We start from the raw sequence: 21,589 nt of genomic DNA, 5'->3' as shown, positions 1-21,589 counted from the left end.
TAACAAAATCATCACTTTCGGCGCAGTATTTTAAATTTGGGACAATTCCTATATCACCTGATGTGTTCGTTCATTTGATTTTAATACATTTATTAAATCAATTTAGGCAAATGAATTAAGTTTAAATACGAAATATGTCGTCCTGGGGATGGATTCGTAGGATTCGAAAATGTAATCATTGGGGATAGAAATGTTGGTTGTTCGGTTATCTGCCATGTGAATTCCCTGCCACATGAACTCACTTTTCCCAAATGTCTCATAAAAATCAGAACAAAGAGAAGAATCCACTTCAATTTATTTTCTTTTGAACACTTAAAACAAATAAAGACTTTTATGTTCATCATTCACATGAACGGCACACAAAAAGGGACACACGTCCAAACGACTCGACTCAACTCGGCTCCTCGCCCGCCAGCCGCAGCTCCATAGAGAAGCCTCGGTACTATGACAACCAAATGAAAAATAAATTGAAGGAAATGAACAAACATGTGGCATTTATTGACACATAGCACCCCTCCCCCCATCCCCCACTGCCGTCTCAAGTCAAATGTACATCGCTCTGCTGGAGAAGGCGCAAGAGGAGCGACCAACGAACGAGTAATTCAAAATTATCATCATATTTACATTTGTATCCTTTACGTGAGCTGGGCCCGCCTGCCATGGGCCGCCCATCGAGGAGGCACCTCCCACACCATTCCACACACACACACACACACACACAGACAGACAGACAGACAGCAGTGGCAAAATGCCAAGCGACAGTAGCTGGAGCAACAGTTGCTATTTGCTCCCTGCCAAATGAAACGATTCAAAGTCAAGATTATATCTTCCTGCCCAATGCAAACGAAACGGTCTAATGTGTACAAAATACAATTACATTTCGTATCATTGCCAACATCTTGAGAGCAAATACGTACGTACGTACGTTCGCCAGAGGAACGACGTAATAACATCGGATGGGCAACGTCGAAATGGCCCCGATACGTATCTGCAAAGAATCATCATTTTTTAGCTCTCATTTATTTTCACTGTTCGGGCTGTTCCAATTTCTGGGTCTCAACATGGAAGATGAAATCCACTTATGTACATTATCATAATAATGAAGGATACAGTGGGGGAGGGACACGAGCGATGTGTTCATATTTTTTTATTCAGAGTTATAATCGTTATAACCTCAATAAAGGATACAAACTCCAAAGTACTTTGCAAGAAGACTTTGTCCCACGCAAAAGGAATGGCACAAACGATGTTCCTTCAGCAGTCAGCACATTTTGCTTGCATATGTATTTAAGGCAAATGTTCCATCGAATACACTTTAAGGCAATAACATTCCCCATTTGAATGAGTTCGCACGGGTCGGACGTGGGGTCATATCTTGCACAGTCTTGCAGTCTATTAATGAAATATTCAAAAATGGCATCGGAAAATTATGGCAGTCCAGATATATCGAACATAGAGACGACTTTTCAGCTTCTTTGTCGTTCACAAATATTGAAAAATAAAAACGTATTCAAGTGCTTGTCGCATCTTTTCCGTAAAGGGAAATTTATTTAAAATTATTCGAAATTTTAAATGTACACGGCTGCGGAGTTGAGCAATTTTGACTCGACTCCGACTCCTGGCAAGTTGCTGAACTCCGACTCCGGAGTCAACTCCGGACACTTAAAAATGCTATGTATTATGCCCACCACTAAAGAATGGGGGTTAGGTTCTCTAACCTAGGCAATATGGGCTTCAAATAAGAGGTTTTAGCGAGTACATTACGAATGTGGAAAAACAAAAATAAAAAATTGGACCAGGGAAGTACCAACGGGATCTTGAGGATTTTGGGCCCCTTTACCCCTAGGCAGTATGGGTAGCAAAGAAAAGGTATTAAGGAGTAGAAGGTATTACATATACACAAATTCAGCCAAATCTGATGAAAATTGCGGCTTCCAGTGGCTCAAGAAATCAAATTGGGAGATCGGTTTATATGGGAGCTGTATCAGGCTATAGACCGATTTGGAACTTACTTCGGACACTTGTTAGAAGTCAAAAGAGAATACTGTGTGCAAAATGTAAGCCACAGTGTTCTCAAGCAGTCAAATCCGAAGATCGGGTAGTATGGGAGCTTTACCAGGTTATAGATCGATTTGAACCGCACTTAACACAATTGTTAAAGGTCATTATGAAAATCGGACAAAAGTTGCTGCTTCCAGGGGCTCAAGAAGTCAAATCAGGAATTCGGTTTATATGAAAGCTATATTCAAATCTAAACCGATATGATCCATTAGCAATCCCCTATGACGTACATCAATATAAAGTATCTGTGCATAATTTCAAGCGGGTAGCTTTACGCGTTCGACCGCTATCGTCATTTCGATAGACAGACGGACGGACGGACATGGCCAGATCGAATCAGAATATCGAGAGGATATATATACTTTATGGGGTCACAGAACAATATTTCAAGGTGTTACAGACGGAATGACTAGATTAGTATACCCCCATCCTATGGTGGTGGGTATAAAAAATGTGGAAGGGCTCTACACAACTCACTGTCCCAAATATCAGTGAAATCGGACAATAAATGTGCCATTTATGGGCCTAAGACCTTAAATCGGCATATCGGTACATATCGCAGCTATATCCAAATCTGGACCGAATCAAACCAAATTGAAGAAGGATATCCAAGGGCCTAACATAAGTAACTGTCACAAATTTTGGCGAAATCGATCAATAAATGCACCTTTTATGGGTCCAAGGCCTTAACAAATGCGTCTTTTATGGCCCAAGACCTTTAATCGAGAGATCGGTCTATATGCAAGCTATATCCAAATCTAGACTGATCTGGACCAAATTGAAGGAGGATTTCAAAGGGCCTAACTCAACTCACTGTCCAAATTTCGGCGAAACCGGACATTAAGTGCGCCTTTTATGGGCCCAAGATCTTAAATCGAGAGATCGGTCTATATGACAGCTAAAACCAAATCTGGACCTACCCATGGACAAAAAAGAATCCGTGCAAAGTTTCAGCTCAATATCTCTATTTTTAAAGACTGTAGCATGATTCAACAGACGGACACTGCAAAAGAAGGGTGTCGTATAATGTAGTAAAATATTTACACAAAATTGGTATAAAAATTGTCCTACGCTTTATAAGAATTTTCTGGTTTGTTAAAAATTTGCTAAGCTATGGGAACATATCCTATTTTCCAAGACATTGCAATTAGTTCATATACTTAAAGTGAGTATGGACATTTCTTTTAAACCAGCGGCTAGCTTTACTCCTTCGAAAGTTAGCGTGCTTTCGTCAGACAGACGGACGGACATGGCTAGATCAACTTTAAATGACATGACGATCAAGAATATATATATATTTTATGGGGTCTCAGACGCATATTTCGAGGTGTTACAAAAAGAATGACGAAATTAGTATACCCCCATCCTATAGTGGAGGGTATAAAAACTTAAATTCGCGTTTAAAATTACTCCCGGATGGTCCGTATCGGCTTATATCCAGATGTAGGTCAATCTCCCGATTTTGCATATTGAGCCCCTAGATGCCGCGCTTGTTGTCTGATTGATCTGAAATTTTGCACGAAGTGTTTCGTCACGCCTTAAAAAATCGTGCCAACTTTGGTCTAAATGCGTTAAAAATTTAAAATTTTGCAAAATGGGTTTGTAGAAATTTTAAGCAGAATCCATGGTGGTGGGTACCCAAAATTCGGCCCGACCGAACTCATCACATTCTTACGTGTTTTTGTTCCGCATTGACTTCAAGAAGTAATTACCAAAAAATTATATTTTTCGGTTTCTCGGTGTTTGTTTTTCAGAATAGAATAAACAGACATTGGGAAACTTTGCCTTGGCACAAAATTGAATTTATTACTCTGAATTGCAGGCATAATTTGCTCACTGCCGCTGGCCCCCCATTCACCGTCTCCTCTTTTGAGTGCCTTCTAGGAGACAATGACAAAAAAAACTTAATTTAAATTTAGGACTTTCTTTTAAAAGTCGCAAATATCGTCTTTGTTGTGTTTACCTTGTTTTACATGAAGTGAATTTGTTTGAGTTTAAGAAAAGTTTTCCCTTCCCGGCTTGGTAGTACCGTTGTTGCTCCTTTTAGACAGGCCAAGTGAGTGACGGAACACTGAGCAGACGGCACAAAGTTTTATTGCATCTCCAAGTACACTTTTATTAGAGTTTCCTGCCGTTTGCTTCCAACCATTTCGCTGCTGCAGCAGGTGTTTTTATTTGTGTGTGTGTGTGTGTGAGTTGAGAACTATGGAATTGGAATGGGAAGATTTAGACCGGTCCAGTGGACAACATGGGTAAGGGTCAAGCAAAAAACTTGAATTGTGGCCAAGGTGAGAGAGAAATTCGTTTACTTGCCTTGGTGGTTTTGCAATTTGTTAAGGCTGCGTGGAGTCGGACGGAAAGAGGACGAGCAAGAATGACAAAACACATTTGGATTTAAATTAGGCTAAAGTAAAGTTTAATTTCATCAGTTGAACATGCCTGCAGAACATCCATTTCGGATTATCTAATTATGGGCGAATCAAAACATTTTTGGTGCCAGACCATGAAGAAGGTAAAACGTCTTCATTGCGTACAGCCATTTGGCCATTCGACCGACCTACTTGAGGAAAACTGACATTTATTTCATTTAATGTTTAGATGTTGTCCGTTAATTGAACGGTCAGCTACACAACAAAGCGCAAGTCCTTTCACAACAAGGTTCCATTTAACAGCATTTGCACGAAAAAAGAACTCATACAACTTTTCGAGTTTAGAGACATAATAACGAATGTCCTTTTATTTTAGAAAATATGGGTGGAGTTCCAGTCGCATCAAAATAACCCGCAAAATTGTTGGAATTCAATCCATTCGATTGGCATACATGAAGCCTGTTCTCGTTATTATGAACGTAAAAACGAGTAAAGGCCTAAAAAAACATTTCCCGGTACCTCTTTATAGCCAAACAAAGGATAATGGATAAGAATTTTTATGGTATTGGAGATATAACAGGTTATGAACCGATTTGGGTCGTACTTGGCTTGGATGTTGGAACCCAAAGTAGATGTAACTGTGCAACATTTCAACCAAATCAAATAAGAATTGAGCCCAATAGGGGCTCAAGAACTAAAATCGGGAGATCGATTTATATAGGTGTTAAATATTAGGTTATAGATAGATTCAGATCATATTTGACATATATCTTAGAAGTTGTAGAAAAAGTCACTGTGCAAAATTTCATCTAAATCGGATAAGAAATACGCCCTCTGGAGGCTTACGAAGTATAATCGGAAGATCCGTTTACATGAGAGCTATATTAGGTTTCGGACCGACTCAGTCCATATTTAGCACGTATGTTAGAAGTGATAGGAAAAGTTACTGTGCTAAGTTTCAGCAAAATTACGCCCTGCAGAGGCTCAAGAAGTTTAATCGGGAGATCGGTTTATATGGGAGCTATATACAAATATTAACCGATATGGCCCATTTGCAATCCCAACTGGCTAAATCGACTTAAAGAGTCATGCTGATTAAGAATACATATAATTTATGGTCTATATTTCGATGTGTTACAAACAAAATGACGAAGTTAATGTACCCCCATCCAATGGTTGAAGGTGAAACAAGTAAAAGCGTGGATTCTGCTAAAATTTATACAAACTAAATTTAGTTGAAGGGCATAATTTTATTCTACATACCAAACTTTTGTCAAACCACTAAAATTTAAGTTGCTAGCTATACCAGGTTATAGACCGATTTGGACCGTACTTAACACAAATGTTGAAAGTCATAACAACACACTACATGCAACATTTCAGCCAAATCGGACAAAACTTGCGGCTTCCAGGGGCTGAAGAAGTCAAATCGTGAGATCGGTTTATATGGGAGCTATATCCAAATCTGAACCGATTTGACCCATTGCTAAATCCCAACGACCTACATCAATATCTGTGCAAAATTTAAAGCGGGTAGCTTTACGCGTTTGACCACTATCGTGATTTCAACAGACGGATGTACGGACATGGCTAGATCGATTCAGAATATCGAGAGGATCCAGAATATATATAATTTATAGGGTCGCAGATCAATATTTCGATGTGTAACAAACGGAATGACTAGATTAGTATACCCCCATCCTATGGTGGTGGGTATAAAAACAGGTTTCGATGTCCATCTGTATTGTGGTGAAAATGTGGTGAGCTAGTGTTTGATGATAGACAAACACTAGCTCAGTTACAAGAAGCTTGAAGGTCGCTTGATGAAGGTATTGTTAGTTTGCTGTGGTGCTGTGGTGTACTGGATTCCATAGGAAATCCCTTTTGAATTGTAAGCTTACATACCAGAGACAAGCAAACCAAGCACTGTAAGCCGGCAGATGGGAGGCTCAGTGAACACGATGGCGCTGATGATGCGGCCCTTATCAGGCACCTGAAACGCCCGCCAGTGGTGTCTTGTCTAGATCGACTTAAAATGTAATGACGATCAACAGTATACACTGTATGGAATATTTCCGATGTTACTACAGTAGGAGGCCGACTATCTGGTGCCCCATCCTGCCTGTATTTTCACAGCGTGATTAAGACCCCGAAAGCCTGGCAGGAGGCAAGCTCTGCATTTTTACCCAAGCCTGGTAATGCAAGTTTGGCGACACCAAAGGCGTACAGACCTATAAGCCTTAAGTCTTTTCTACTCAAAACGATGGAACGTATTGTGGACACCATGATAAAGAGTAGGACGTCCAGCGAAATGCTCAACTACATACAGCATGCCTATGTCAAGGGAAGATCTGTGCAGACTGCCCTGCACGAGGTTGTGCATAAAATAGAAGAATCCTTCGATGCCAAGACCTACACACTGGCGGTATGCATTGACATCGAGGGAGCTTTTTACATTGGGCGGAACGACACACTATTCCAATCCTTAGACCAGTACCGGGTGGACCCGATCATTACAGACTGGACGAACCATATTCATCGTGTTTCTGGCAAAGTACATGGTATGCTAAGAAGTTTGTGGAATGAGCCTGCATGTACTCCGTATAATATTCGCATTTTGTGACTATAATGACTCCAGGAAACACAACTCACTACAAATCATCTTTAGAACTCGCACCCTAATAAAAAACTAAAGCAATGCTTCTGAGACTTGCTTGGCTTTGATCGTTTACAAATTTCATTTTTTAATTTATACGAATTTCATGATTATGTAACAATTTTTTTCAATTACTAGTAACTTGAAAATCATTGCATTACCGTGCATTTTATTGTGATTCTAGTGCAGCCAATTATAAGGCTTATATCCTGTTGTACTAGAAATATCATAAATAATATACAAACCAAGAATGTTTTGTACATGACAGACATATATCAGTTGCTCTAATGGTTTTTGTCTTTAGTCACACCAGCAGTTTTGTACCTAAGGCGATTGTTAAAAATTTGTCACTTTCCGAGTTTACCATCTCCACTCGACCGAGCTACTTACTGCTCTTTGCTCTAAAACAAAAGGCAAAAATATTGCGTGCGAGTATCTGTCTATACCAGTGACGTGCATACAATTGCAGTTATTTGCAAGCCCATGGGCTTGGTTGGAGCTATTTTATTGTGTACGTACGAAGCAATGTGCAATTGCGTGAGTATTTTTGTTCATCATTGGGCTCAAATACTCACCCTTCTCTCTACTAGGAGAGATACATGAGAATAATAATTTATCCGGTAAAAGAATAATCGTTTACGGCTATCAAAACACTTTTGTCATTAAAGAGCATTAGGTTTTACATCAAAATAAAGGTCCTTCGATCGTAAGCGAAGCTGCTACGTTTGATACGTTGAAGCTAACCGTTACACAGTTTCAATAAAAGAATTTTGTCTGCCGTAAAAATGTTGTTCCAAAAGTTGTATTTTTTTTTCCGTGTAAAACTCAAATCAATCGCTCTTTACGATTAAGCCTGGTATCACTCAAAGCCAAAGGAACAAGTTTTTCTGTTGTTACCGACGACGACGACATGAACTACAACAGTTGTAGAGCCAAAGTGAGCAACAGCATCCGAATAAGCAACATCAACAAAATAAAAAACGGCAAGCGGCTTTGTCGGTAACGAAACTTGTCGTCCGTGTTTGGCAAAATCATTAATTTTAATGAGCAACAGCAGTGGCAACACGAACAGTCAACACTTACAAGCAATGTTGCCGTTATAGGTTTTCTTTTCAAACTTGATCGGATGAATCGAACAATTTTAGGATTCGGTTGGATCGACTACTCCAAAACGATTTTGGTAGATCTTTAACTTAATCCTAATAAAAATTTTGAATTATTATTGAAACTTCTCTTAGTACCCTCTGTTAATGACCTTTTTATACCCACCACCGAAGGATGGGGGTATATTCATTTTGTCATTCCGTTTGCAACACATCGAAATATCCATTTCTGACCCTATAAAGTATATATATTCTTGATCAGCGTAAAAATCTAAGACGATCTAGACATGTCCGTCCGTCTGTCCGTCTGTCTGTTGAAATCACGCTACAGTCTTTAAAAATAGAGATATTGAGCTGAAATTTTGCACAGATTCTTTTTAAGGTTAAGTTCGAAGATGGGCTATATCGGACTATATCTTGATATAGCCCCCATATAGACCGATCCGCCGATTTAGGGTCTTAGGCCAATAAAAGCCACATTTATTATCCGATTTTGCTGAAATTTGGGACAGTGATTTGTGTTAGGCCCTTCAACATCCTTCGTCAATTTGGCCCAGATCGGTTCAGATTTGGATATAGCTGCCATATAGACCGATCCTCCGATTTAGGGTCTAAGGCCCATAAAAGCCACATTTATTATCCGATTTTGCTAAAATTTGAGACAATGAGTTGTGTTAGCCCCTTCGACATCTTTCTTCAATTTGGTCCAGATCGGTTCAGATTTGGATATAGCTGCCATATAGAGCGATTTCTTGATTTATGGTTTTGGGCCCATAAAATGCTCATTTATTGTCCGATGTCGCCGAAATTTGGGACAGTAAGTTAGGTTAAGGGCCTTGACATACTTCTGCAATATCGCACAGATCGGTCCAGATTTGGATGTAGCTGCCATATAGACCGATATCTCGATTTAAAGTCTTGGCCCCATAAAAGGCGCATTTATTGTCCGATTTCGCCGAAATTTGGGACAGTGCTTTGTATTAGGCTCTTCAACATTTTTATGCAACTTGTCCCAAATCGGTCCAGATTTGGATATAGCAGCAATGTAGAGCAATATCTCTATTTAAAGTCTTGGCCCCATAAAAGGCGCATTTATAATCCGATTTCACTGAAGTTTGACACAGTGTCTTACATTAGACTCTTCGACATCCGTGTCGTATATAGTTCAGATCGGTTTATTTTAAGATTTAGCTAGTATACTTATTAGTATTTGGTCCAAATCGGAACCTATTTTGATATAACTGATATGGGACATATGGTATGAAATTTTCACCGAATTTTGATGATATCCAAAATTCGGCCCGGCCGAACTTAACGCCTTTTTACTTGTTTTCCAACAAGAATTGATGAAATTTCCTAATATATTTTAGATTTATAGCAAACTCTTCTATGTCCTACAGGGAATTACCCCTTAATTAATTTGTTTGTCGTACGTGATTTGACGCAAAATCATTTTCTTGTCAATAGATCAAATTCCATATGAGATTTATCTATCATTTGCATGGGTACCCGATTTCCAATCACATCAGAATAGAGTGATTATCTCGTTTTACCCCCTCCATAAAATTCGCCATTTCGTTTATAATCTCTCGAAAATGTTCCTTATAAACATAAGGAACATTGGAGTAAAGATAGCATCTCGAAAATTTCCATTTTTTTCGGTTGGGATTGCAATGGGGCAATCGGCCCATGCTTACATATAGCTCCCACATAAACCGTACTCACGATTTGATTATTGAGCCTTTGGGAGGGGCTCAATTATTATCCGAAATGCTTGAACATTTTGCTCACAATATCTTTTAACATGTGGTTGTTGTTGTAGCCCAACAACAACAACATGTCAAACATAACGCTGTAGCATGTAGTCATTTTTTTGTTTTCTAACAACGACTAGCTGAAATTTGCAAGAAGTATTTCATTGTGACTTAACTTGCCTGCCTCGAGAAAAACCGTGCGTAGGTCAAATTGAGGGTATATACGATCGGGCCCAGCCAGCATTTGTTTATGTATACTCTATAGCACCATTGCGCAATTGGGAACATTAAACTCCCATGAAAGCCTCTCACACAATAAATCGGTTTTGAATTTCGGAAGTTATTCTAGAAGAAAAGCATTTTATGTACTTCCAAAGTGACAAATTTTCTTCTTTTCCTACATCTGTGGAAGTAATGTAGAATAGCATAGACTATGCTTGGTTTAGTCGCTTCTGTGAATTATAAATTGGGGGAGTTATGAATGAATTGTATCTTTAGTAGCTTTAAAATGGCATATCCTTGGTTGAACGCTGCACGCAATTTTTCGCTATTTGAGAGGTGCTTTAAAAGGGATTTCGTTATACACGTGCAGAATTTTTGGTCGATTTTCCACTTGAAGATTCTATGGTAATTTTCTTCTATGTCGACATCCAGATATACATATTAGGAAGCAACAAATTTGCTCAGACCATCTATGTCATTCGAACTGTTTTTACAAAAACGAGTTTAATTCACTTCCAGTACCACATGGTAGTGATAATAGCACATAACGCGTTGTGGTAGTCACATATACCGACTTTTAAGAAAGTCATATGTACCGATTTTTAAGAAATTAATAATTTAGGTAGGTTTTTTGAAATTTTTTGATAACAATTTTTTTTCTCAGCGGCAACCCTACTTACGAGCTCACCCACTCACTCGCTGACTCTGTCTCACATATATGCACATTCACATACGCAAAAGAAACATTAACAGTTAAATACACCTACGATGTGATTCGGAATTATGGTGTTTTTGTGCTTGCCGTTCGTTGTGCAATGTGTTAATGTTGTTGTTGCGCTTATCCTTCCGTCTGTTGTTGGTGTTGCTTGTGCTTTGTTTTTGTTGCTGACTGATGTGGCATTTGCATTTTAATGAAACATCTCCGTTGCTTTGTTGGGACGTTGTCTTGCTGTTGTCATCCACTGCGCGTAAGTTGTTGTGTGCAAAATGGAAAATGGAATTTTCAAAATGGGAAATACACTTATTTACATTTTCTATTACATCCGGTAATGATGGTTTAACCGCTCGTTGTCTCCTGCACTGTGCACGCGCCCTCTCCTTCAACGATTATCGCTCGCCACTTTACCTTTGAATTGGGGAGTGCATTGGAAAATGGTTGTCATTAAAATTGAATGGAGAACGTGAAAGCAGAACGAAGCCCTTGCGGGTGTTGCAATTAAAACTGGGGCAAGTGAAATAATTGCGCAGTTATTCACGCCAAGATTTTAGGGAAGAGCAGATACCATTGTCAATCTTGGCATTCAACCACTGCTGCTATGGGGTGAAACTTTAATTAAATATTTGTCGCTCAAACTATATGTCGGAGGTGGCGTTGAGCCTATAACACCAGCTACCATGCGAACCTCATTGCGGCAAGCATGTTTAGGACAGCCAGGGCCTATTGTGCTCACAAAATAAGAATAATTAGAAACAGCTCCAATTTAATTTGAGTAAAACAATCAATGCATCATTTGTAATTGGATGCAATGGTATAAACTATTTAAAAAAAATAATTGGCATTACTTTTTTGAACGATTGAATTTATGGTAAAATTAGATAAACTTGATTTTTTTTATTCAAAAGTGTGTTGCAAAGTCTGATACTCACCAAATAAAACCGTCAATGCTCGGGGTTCCTACGTAACATTTCGAGAAAGAAGTCCGTTATATTAAATATTATTTCATAGAAATTCTGTTCAATGTGATAGTCATGATTTGTTTTTTCATAAAAGAATTTCCGGCTCCGCGCTACCCAGACAATTTGTACCGACTTTTCACTGAACTCGCCTTTCAATACATACGCATGCTGTGTGACATGTGGCACGTCTTGTTGAAACCACATGTCATGCAAGTCAAGCTCTTGCATTTTGGGTAAAAAAAAGTTGGATATCATCTTACGGTGGCGCTTACCATTCACAGTTACATTACAATTCGCATTATGTTTGAAGAAGTACGGTCCAATGATGCCACCAGTCCATAAACCGCACCAAACTGTGACTTTTTCTAGATGCATTGAGAGCTCTTGCAATGTTTCTGGCTGATCTTCAATCCAAAATCGACAATTCTCATCCATTGAGCCAAAAATAAGCTTCGTCGCTCAATGGAAGAAGCGCGCGATGAACTTTCCTAAAAGAGCATGCATTTCGATAATAAAATTCAATAATTTGCAAACGTTGTTCGTTTGTAAGACGATTCATGATTAAACTATAGACCAAACTGAAGACGTTTGACAGTGAAACAAAACAGGAAAGGTCCGTGAGCCAGTGTTGCTAAAAAGTTAAATTAAACTTGAGGGTTTTATTGGCAACAACAACTACAACTATATCTCTTAATGGAATGTTCGGAGTTAAGTTTTTGATCCTTTAACCCGAGAAGTCAGGCCTCAAACATAAGAGAAAAGCGTAAGCTCTTGATTACAATCGATTATTTACTCACCAACTAAACTAAGGTTAAGGATTTTTGCTCGCAATACTCAGCGAATCTAGATTTTTTCCTTCTTCGGGTGTAAATGAAATCTTGAAATAAATTTATAACTATTTTTTTTGTTTTTTTTTTTTTCAGAAAAATGCATATATTTATAGTGCCTGTAGTAGGAGTACTTCTACTAACACAATTGGAACGTGTTGGAGCAAATTTGTCTCTCGACTTTAGAGTAACGAAGGTGAGTTCCCTGAGCGTTTTATCTACCTACAAGTCTCAACTATTTTTTCGTATTCCATCTCTTTCAGATATCTGCAAGTCCAGGTAAATACATAAAAGTAAAGATAATATATGTGGTGAAAATCGGATACGAAAGCTTACTAAAAGTTAACCAATTAGGGTCTATATACAATAACTGACTGTTAAAACTTTCATGTTTAATTCCTAAACTCAGCATTTCCTGTAAAATTTGCCTGCTAATGCAGAACACTCATCACTACGGCGGAACGGATGCTAAAAATGTACATATATGAGCTCAGTTTATATCTGTATTAGTTTGAAGATATCAAACCAGAGAATGATTGACTTCTTTTGAAGCCTTATGTAGTGAAAAAGAGGCATCGATTTTTATGGGGGCTCCACGTACCAAGTTTCAAATCGGTAGAATGAAAATTTTGTGGCATTTGTCGTGTTGGGCGAAATAACGCTACGCCGTATTAAACATTTTAAAGTAAAATAGACTGGTAACAACTTTTGCATATCTATGGGAAAATGTGAACGATATTTTAAGGCAAACACTCTTTCAATCGAATCTTCCATGTCAGTATGTGGAAGCTATCATTCAGTTGCATACTACAGAAAGGTAAAAAATCATGTGTCATGCTCTCTGGGTAGTCGTCCCCATAAGAAGTTCTTTAACAAAGTCAATACAGTTGACAAACCATGCCATTATCTTGTGACGCTGTAACATTTTCATCAAACTGACAAATAGAATTTTCACATTTCCTTTGTGGCTTTTATTTGCATTGGACCATGTAACAGATGTGGTCAACTGCCAACCACGGAGGAGCGGCCATGGGAACTGACCACAACAATGAATTTAAGTAAACTCAAATGTTAGCATGTCTGTCAACACACACTTTGGTAATTTCGCAGCATTTCTATGACAGAAATTAAAATCAAACTCCCTTCATGGAAAATAGAGCAAGCCATGTTCTCCACACGAAGAACCAATGGCTGTGGCTATCTTCTCTATACAAATCATATAAAGACTTATTCTGAAGGTGACGTCTAGAAGTTTATGAAAAATGATAAACCACCAAGGAACTCTTATTTCCGACAAAGGTCTATATAAAGAATTAAAGTCACTCAACACCGAACTCGAAAATCAAATTAGAAAGAACCCAGTGCCACGATAGCATTCGGCAGCAATTATCTTATTCTGCGTTTTACCAGAAAAAAAGCCACAAACTTATAGTTTTATATATCGATGTAATGCCCTCAATAATGAATGAATGCCACTAATAGTTTTTCGCTTTTATTTCGGTCATTCGAGTCCGTTTGTTGTTCAAAAAGCAAGGTCAAAATGAAAAAATAATCGCAGGGAAAGAGTGGAAGAAGAGGTCGAAGCATTAGGGGTAATCGGAGTAAGTCTACATAATATGTAATACCATATTGCGATTTCTAATAGTGGCACCAAAGCTCTTGGTTCCTAGTCCAGTAATCACGCCTATTATACAATTCCCTGGGATATCTCTGTGGCCCGGCACCCAGAACAAGAGAATTTTAAACTGTTCAGCTATCTCGTTGAAAGATCTGCGACAGTCGAGAGCGGTTTTTCAATTCAGAAATATGTTCCCCAGAGATTTAATGGCTGCCTGGCTGTCTAAAAAGACATTTATGGCAATCGTAGTTATGACATTATATTGGGTTTATCAAAAAGGATTTGCTGATTTTTCATATAGTCGGCGTTGACAAATTTTTTCACAGCTTGTGACCCTGTAATTGCATTCTTTCTTCTGCCAGTTATCAGCTGACATATAGTCATATAGTCGGCGTTGACAAATTTGTTCACAGCTTGTGACTCTGTAATTGCATTCTTTCTTCTGTCAGTTATCAGCTGTTACTTTTAGCTTGCTTTAGAAAAAAAGTGTAAAAAAAGTATATTTGATTAAAGTTCATTCTAAGTTTTATTAAAAATGCATTTACTTTCTTTTAAAAAATCCGCAATTACTTTTTGGGCAACCCAATATCTTAGCCATTCCACCACTTCACTATATAGCATTATAGGTATGATATATCCAATACATAACAAGCGGTTTAAACTCCCAAAATTTGGCCAATGGCTCTCCTACTGGCATATATAGAGCAAGAGTTGCCTTTCCAAAATATTTGATTTGAAATTCAATGTCCTCTCCAGCAAAGCACTCAGGTATTTTGCGCTTTTAGTAAATGAAACATTCTGTCCTTCCAAGGAGACAGTTGTCACCGTAGGTAACTAGTATCTACAACTGAAAGAAACTTCTTCTGTCTAACACGGATTTACGCCTAAATCACTTTCGGAAGCCCATTATACGAAAATTCAATTGAAAGAATTCTAAGAAAAATACAGATGTAGACCAAATGTTGCGCTTGTTTCTTACGAATCCAAATCATGCAAAAAAAATAAAATCGACCTACAAATAGCTTCGCAAATTGTAAAATACGAAAAATTTCATCCGTTCTCACACGGCATATTTTAAAAATTTTTTTTTTCTATTTTCTCCCACTGTGCGTGGGTTTTACATTATTGTAAGAACCTTCAATGTCCAGAAATGCTACCATTGTATATTGCTTGATAGGAAGAGAACTATCTTTATAGTCGACTAGGTCGTGAAGAGCAACGTGGCGCCGAGATTAACATGTCCTGCCAAATAAACTTGAATTTAAAATTTTTCCAATTTTTTGCTATTATTCAGTGCTTTTCTCTTTTAAATTCGATTTTTTTTATTCCGTGTGTGTGTGTGTGTTTTTGTAAATTATAAAATACTACATTTTTTTAATTTATTCTATTATGGGTTTTTTTTTTATTACATGCCAATTTGCTACTTCGCCAACTAACATTTTTACGACATTGAAGCCAACTGCAATGTGGCCAATACGACGTACGCCCATGGAGAAACATTTAAATTGGACTGCAGGACCCAGTGCGTCTGTGAGGTAAGTACACCAAATCTTTAACTGGTATTGTTTTCGTTTATCATAGACTAGTTGGCTCGGTGATCTTCGCTACACCTCTTTTGACATGGTGAAAATAATTTATATTCGTATTTAACTCGGGAATTGACACAAAATTTTTTTAAGCTTCGTACTCTACTTCCAATTAGCTTTCTTTTGATACCCATATTGCTTCAATCGGTAATCATTTATTTTTTGGGTGGTTTTTTGGGTTCGGGACGGCCACCCCTACGCTTGGGTCAAATTGTTATATCAAGTTCGTGCTCTTCTCTTAAATTCCCTTCATATGAATCCCATATTGTCCCATTGAGTACCCTATTTCCATTAATGGACCAAACTCTACCATCTGTGGAAATTTCATGAAAATCGGTTCAGCCGTTGTTTAATCTATAAGTAACATACAAACAAAGCGCAACACTTCATTTATACAAAGGGTGATTTTTTAAGAGCTATAGGAATGTTTTTCAAAAAAAAAACACATAAAATTCAGAAAAAAGCATGAAATCTTTATTTGAATCGATAGTACAGTCCATATAAATTAATGTTTGAAAATTATTTCATGCAAATGTTGACCGCGACTGCGCCTCAAATGATCCATCCGCATAGTCCAATTTTGGCATACTCTTTTCAACGTTTCGGCCAGTAATCTATCGAATAAATGCTTCAATGTTTTCTTCCAATGCGTCAATTGAAGCGGGTATGAGATAGACATGAGCTTTAACATAGCCCCACAAAAAAAAGTCTAAAGGCGTTAAATCGCCCCAATTGAGCGGTCCCGAACGTGAAATACAAACCGAACTTGGCTCTCAATAAATCCATTGCTACGAGTGCTGTGTGTTGAAACCACATGTAATGCAAGTCCAGGCTCTTGCACTTTGGGCAAAAAAAAAGTAGGATATCATCTCACGGTAGAGCTCACCATTCACAGTAGCGTTACGATTCGATCCATCTTTGAAGAAGTACGGTCCAATGATGCCACCAGTCCATAAACCGCACCAAAGTGAGACATTTTCTGGATGCATTGGTAACTCTTGCAATGCTTCTCGCTGATCTTCACTCCAAAATCGGCAATTGTTTAGCGAGATCATTAAATTTTACAAGTTTTGTTTGTTTCTCTTTCGAGACGAGCTGAATGATCGAAAATGGAAATGGAAAAGGAAAGCCAAAGGTAGCAACACACACCAACCACTATGGGACGCGTTTAGTCTTTGGTTAGAAGACTTTTAAACCATATTATGAAGTCAGTTGGGTTTCATGAGAGAAATCATCGGAAATTGCGCCCTCTATAGGCACAACGTATCTAATAAGATACATTCACTCTCGGAAGGTTTATTTTTGTTCAATTTTGTAAAATGTTAACTTTGCCGATAGTATCGATATTTAGACAATGGATCGATATTCAGATATCGATAGAGCCAGCGATATTTTGTCAGCTCTACACGACAAGTGCAAAACACTCAGAGAAATTTGTTAGTAAAAACATCAAAAATTTTTGGCGCATTAGTTTTTGCTAAAGCATCAAATATTTTCTGCTGTTTTCAGATAGAAAAAAACTTTTCTCATGTTAAGGCTGGGTTGAAAAAGGGGGCGGATATTCATCGGCCCCATGTCATTATGGACATATACCTAAGATGATTCATGTCTGGTATTGTGTCCCCACCTAAGTACCGGTGTCTGTTAGCCGTGAATGATGAGCAATGACATAGAAAATGCTCCAACATCTCATCATCTTCCTCACATTGCCCTACACGTGCTTCCACTTGCCACACCGATTTTGCATAAGTGAGCTCGTAGTCCTATATGTCCCCTTATGATACCGAAAGCTATATTAACTTCCTTCTCCTTTTCTTTCACTAAAAGCCTCGTCTTCTCGTCCTACCGGCCATTTCGCTGTTCCACAGTGTTACATGCGTTCGTCGCCCACACCCTTTGATTGGACTGCGTCGACCCGACAGGCTCGGGTTAATCAAATTTATCAAATTGCCTGCTCTTTTATTCCCCCTTACCCCGGTCTGGCACCTAATCGTGGCGGATCGTGCCATTCTCAAAGAGTGGGAGGAGATTACTGTTTCGTACACTCCAAGACTGTTCGTGAACTTACAGTTCTTGTTTTTATTGCCCTGATTGCCAGTTCACTACCGACAAAGATGTTCACACTCGACGTCCTCGCGTTAACTAAACCCAATGTAAATAAGCTGACATTCCCTGAGTTCTCAATGTAGACCCCTAGGCCCACTATATCCTGTAGCTTTGATCCATCCTAATCCAACTCAAGTGTCGTCTCAGGTATTCGGTCGGAAACCTCTTCCTTCCATTCTTCCAGGTTTCGTATCACCGCGATGCTATGACCTGCTACTATCCTCTATCCATTCTGCCATCGCCTTAAGTCTCATAGCCTATCTGTATGTCTATGTGTTGGTTATCTAGAATGGTCTCCAGTGACTTATTGGGCGTGGCCCTCATCACTCTATCTATGCCAAGACAACATGTTCTCTGAACCTGTCGTCTTATCCTTACGTTGCATTTTTTCACCATCGTAGTTCATCAAACTACTAAGGCATAAGAAAGTATTGATCTAATCATGCTCCTGTAGAGCCAGTGGACTATCCTCGAATTCAGGCTTCATTTCGAGCCTACGGCTCGTCTTACGTAAGCCTTCTCCTCAATGTGACACTTCCAATTCAGTTTCCAGCCAAATATCACTTCTAGGTATTTTACCTTTTCAGATATCGAAATCTTTCTATTGAGGAAGCGTGGTGCGTCAAATTTTCAATCTTTCTGGGTTAACATTGAGACCCCTAGGTGTAGCCATGGGCATGATGTTAGTGTTTGAGAAGTTACCTGGATGTCCTACTTCGTATCATGGTATCCACAATACGTTCCATTGTTTTGAGTAGAAAGGACGTAAGGCTTAAAGGTCTGTAGATCCTTGGTGTCGCATAACTTACCTCGCCGGGCCAGATGGGGCGCCAGATAGTTGGCCTCCTTTTGTAGTAACGCCGGAAATATTCCATCAGGTCCGGGTGACTTAAACGGTTTGCAGCTTTTCAAGGCTTACTTTACCATAAATTTCGGTGTCTCCGGGAGTCCCTTGTCCCTCCCTTGTATCCCGTGGAAAATTCGTTTTCATCGAAAGCCTCAACATGTCTTTCTCTGCTCTCACTTCCATGTCGTCTACAAACATTTTAGTTTGGACATGGGTTTTTGGGACCAACTTTTTCATGTTGGCGGACGCATTAACACAATCTACCTGTACGCAAAAACGCTCTCTTTCAGAAGTTGAACATTTTTAATTTAATATCAGCAGATAATGTTTGCAGTGATACTAGCAGAATAATTTCTCTCAGTGGGGGAAGGAGAACTTCTATGTTCTTAAAAGAGGACTGACCAATAAGCTGACCTCCCCTTAACAAGGGACGAAAAGCGTCAAATCGTGGTTGGTGTGGTGTATCTCCCTCCTGTGGCTTTCATGGTTCCATTGCATAAAATTTTCGATTAAGCTCATCTCGAATCACATCATTAGAAAAATTATCTTCGCCCTAACGGACAAATAAAATACGATTTTAGGAATCTCCATTTTATAGTTGAATGAAATGTGCCAAAATGTTTCTACTCGTATGCTTGCGAATGTACTTCAAACCCCTACCTCGACCTTTTACATAGTAAAAATCCTATTAGAGAATTTCACAAATACTGCCTTTTCTCTTACCTATATTCTGAATTACATTTTCCCCATCCCCTCCTCCTTCCAAGCCACGAATAAAATAGAAGAAACAAAAAATTCAGAAAGTAAACAAAAAAACAGTTTTCTCCGATGAAGAAATGACATAATGCCATGCGTCTCGTTGCAAGTGTTCGCATAACGGGTTTCAGTTTGCAGTAGGGATACTTTGTATGTATATCGCTTTTGCTCATTGGGGTGGTACGTATTTTTCAACTGTCTCATCTGTTGAAGCCTGTCAATTGACTACTTGCATTTAGTTTTAGAACAAGGAATTTTATGCTTTATTTCGTGTCATAAGCAGGGCTGCGGAGTTGGAGTCAGAGTGGAGCAATTTTGCTCGAAGTCATAGTCGGAGTCGAAAGAATTATCTCGACTCCGAATCCGGACAAAGTAGTAATCAAGTAGTTTCAATCAAAAAATTAAATTCTAAAAAAATTTAGAATAAAAAAATAAAATGTTATTATTTTTATAGTAGACTGTTCAATTCAATTCAATTTTGCTGTTTTTAAATACTAGCTTATTTATTATTTGTCGATATTTCGTATATGGAAATCGTGTTTTGTTTCTCATTTAGATATGTCATATCATAAAATTGCATGCCCCAGGGACCTTCTGCGGCGGGTGAGAAGATCCCTGGAGTCCATTTCTCATTTTCAAACTCAAATTACTACTTGATGATCCATGGGAAGTATACCGGACCCCCAAATGTATGCCAAGGAATTTTTATCTAGAATCGTTTAATAGTCGGTCCGACCAATAGTTAAGTTTCTATTGAGATAAAATGGGGAACATGTGAAACAGTCCGCTGGAAAACTTGTACTGAAATTTCAATAAATCGCTGCACTGTATTTTGGCTTGTTTTCCGGGACCATTAGGAACCACATATGATCCCTTTACCATATTCCGCTCGCTCATCACCGAAGACATGGCGTACATCATAATTCGCGAATCAAATCAGAAAGGCAGGGAAGTGAACGCTGCATGGAATTTGGCAAATTTAACAAACAAAGGAATGGAAACTAATCACTTTGAAAGAGTTCGATGCTTTTTTGGCTATCATTTTGTATGCTGGACTCACTAAGTCGAATAGTGAACCTCTTGAAGAGTTGCGAGGCGCAACGCGCTGTCCAATATATAAAGCTGCATTATCATTAGATCGTATGAAATGCATAAAACAATGACTTAGATTCGACAATGGAACTAAGCAACAGCAAAACTGCGGCTATTGATGATATTTTGCAAATGTTGCAGTCTTATTTGGCAGCAGCCTACACTCCGCATGATGCAGTGACCGTGATGGGCAGTTATTTCCATAGAGAGGACGCATTCGCTTCACACAATACATTTCATCGTAGCCTGCCAAGTACGGTATAAAAATATGGAGGTTGTGCGATTCAAAATCATTTTATCCTGTCAAAGGTATGATTTGCTCTGGGAAATTGCCTTTCGGAGAGATATTAGAATAACTCTCCGACAATTTTTTTACAACTTTGGATTTGATACGTACTTTGATTAGGAAGATAACCACATATTTCTGAAGCAATGCGTTCGATTAAGACATGTGAGCCTCGGGAATTCCAAAAAAATCATAGGCGTCCTGTCAACAGCACATTGTTCGGCTTCAACGAAGACGATATAGCACTATGGTCATATGTGCCCAAGAAGCACAAAGCAACATTATACTTGCGGTGTGGACATGCGAACTGAAAAGAAGAAGCCGTTTACTATTTGGGATTACAATGCCCACAAAGCAGGCGTTGATACAATGCTTGGCACATATGCATACAAGCGCTGTATTAGCTGCATTTATTTCATGCAACGAGATGAAGCCAATAAAAAGAAGTGAAAGACGACGGTCATTCCTACTGATGCTGACAGAACAATTGGTTCTACCAAACATAGAAGATCGAGCGCTGAACAGCCGCATAACTTCATATCCAAGGATACGAAACGCAATGGAAGCATTGGATGTAAAGGCAAAACAATTCAAACAAGTAAAAGCGTGGTAAGTTCGGCCGGGCCGAA

The 21,589-nt window shown here is 38.7% G+C and overlaps 1 protein-coding gene across 5 annotated transcripts in view; it reads left to right on the top strand.

Annotated features, from left to right (window-relative positions):
- The window catches only part of LOC106095848 (myb-like protein F), a 210,084-nt gene that overhangs the window by 132,520 nt on the left and 55,975 nt on the right, over positions 1-21,589 (top strand). For all 5 annotated transcript variants that reach the window (XM_013263252.2, XM_059362756.1, XM_059362753.1 and 2 more), the window contains 3 exons: positions 12,766-12,865; positions 12,933-12,948; positions 15,743-15,822. In XM_013263252.2, the coding sequence (XP_013118706.2) occupies positions 12,770-12,865; positions 12,933-12,948; positions 15,743-15,822 (192 nt within the window). In that variant the 5' untranslated portion in view covers positions 12,766-12,769. The remainder of the gene's footprint in view (positions 1-12,765; positions 12,866-12,932; positions 12,949-15,742; positions 15,823-21,589) is intronic.

This window comes from Stomoxys calcitrans, chromosome 1 (assembly GCF_963082655.1).
Source record: "Stomoxys calcitrans chromosome 1, idStoCalc2.1, whole genome shotgun sequence".
In the NCBI taxonomy this organism is placed as follows: Eukaryota; Metazoa; Arthropoda; class Insecta; order Diptera; family Muscidae; genus Stomoxys; species Stomoxys calcitrans.
The sequence above is the reverse complement of the archived record's forward strand: the minus strand, read 5'-3'. Positions and strand labels throughout refer to the sequence as shown.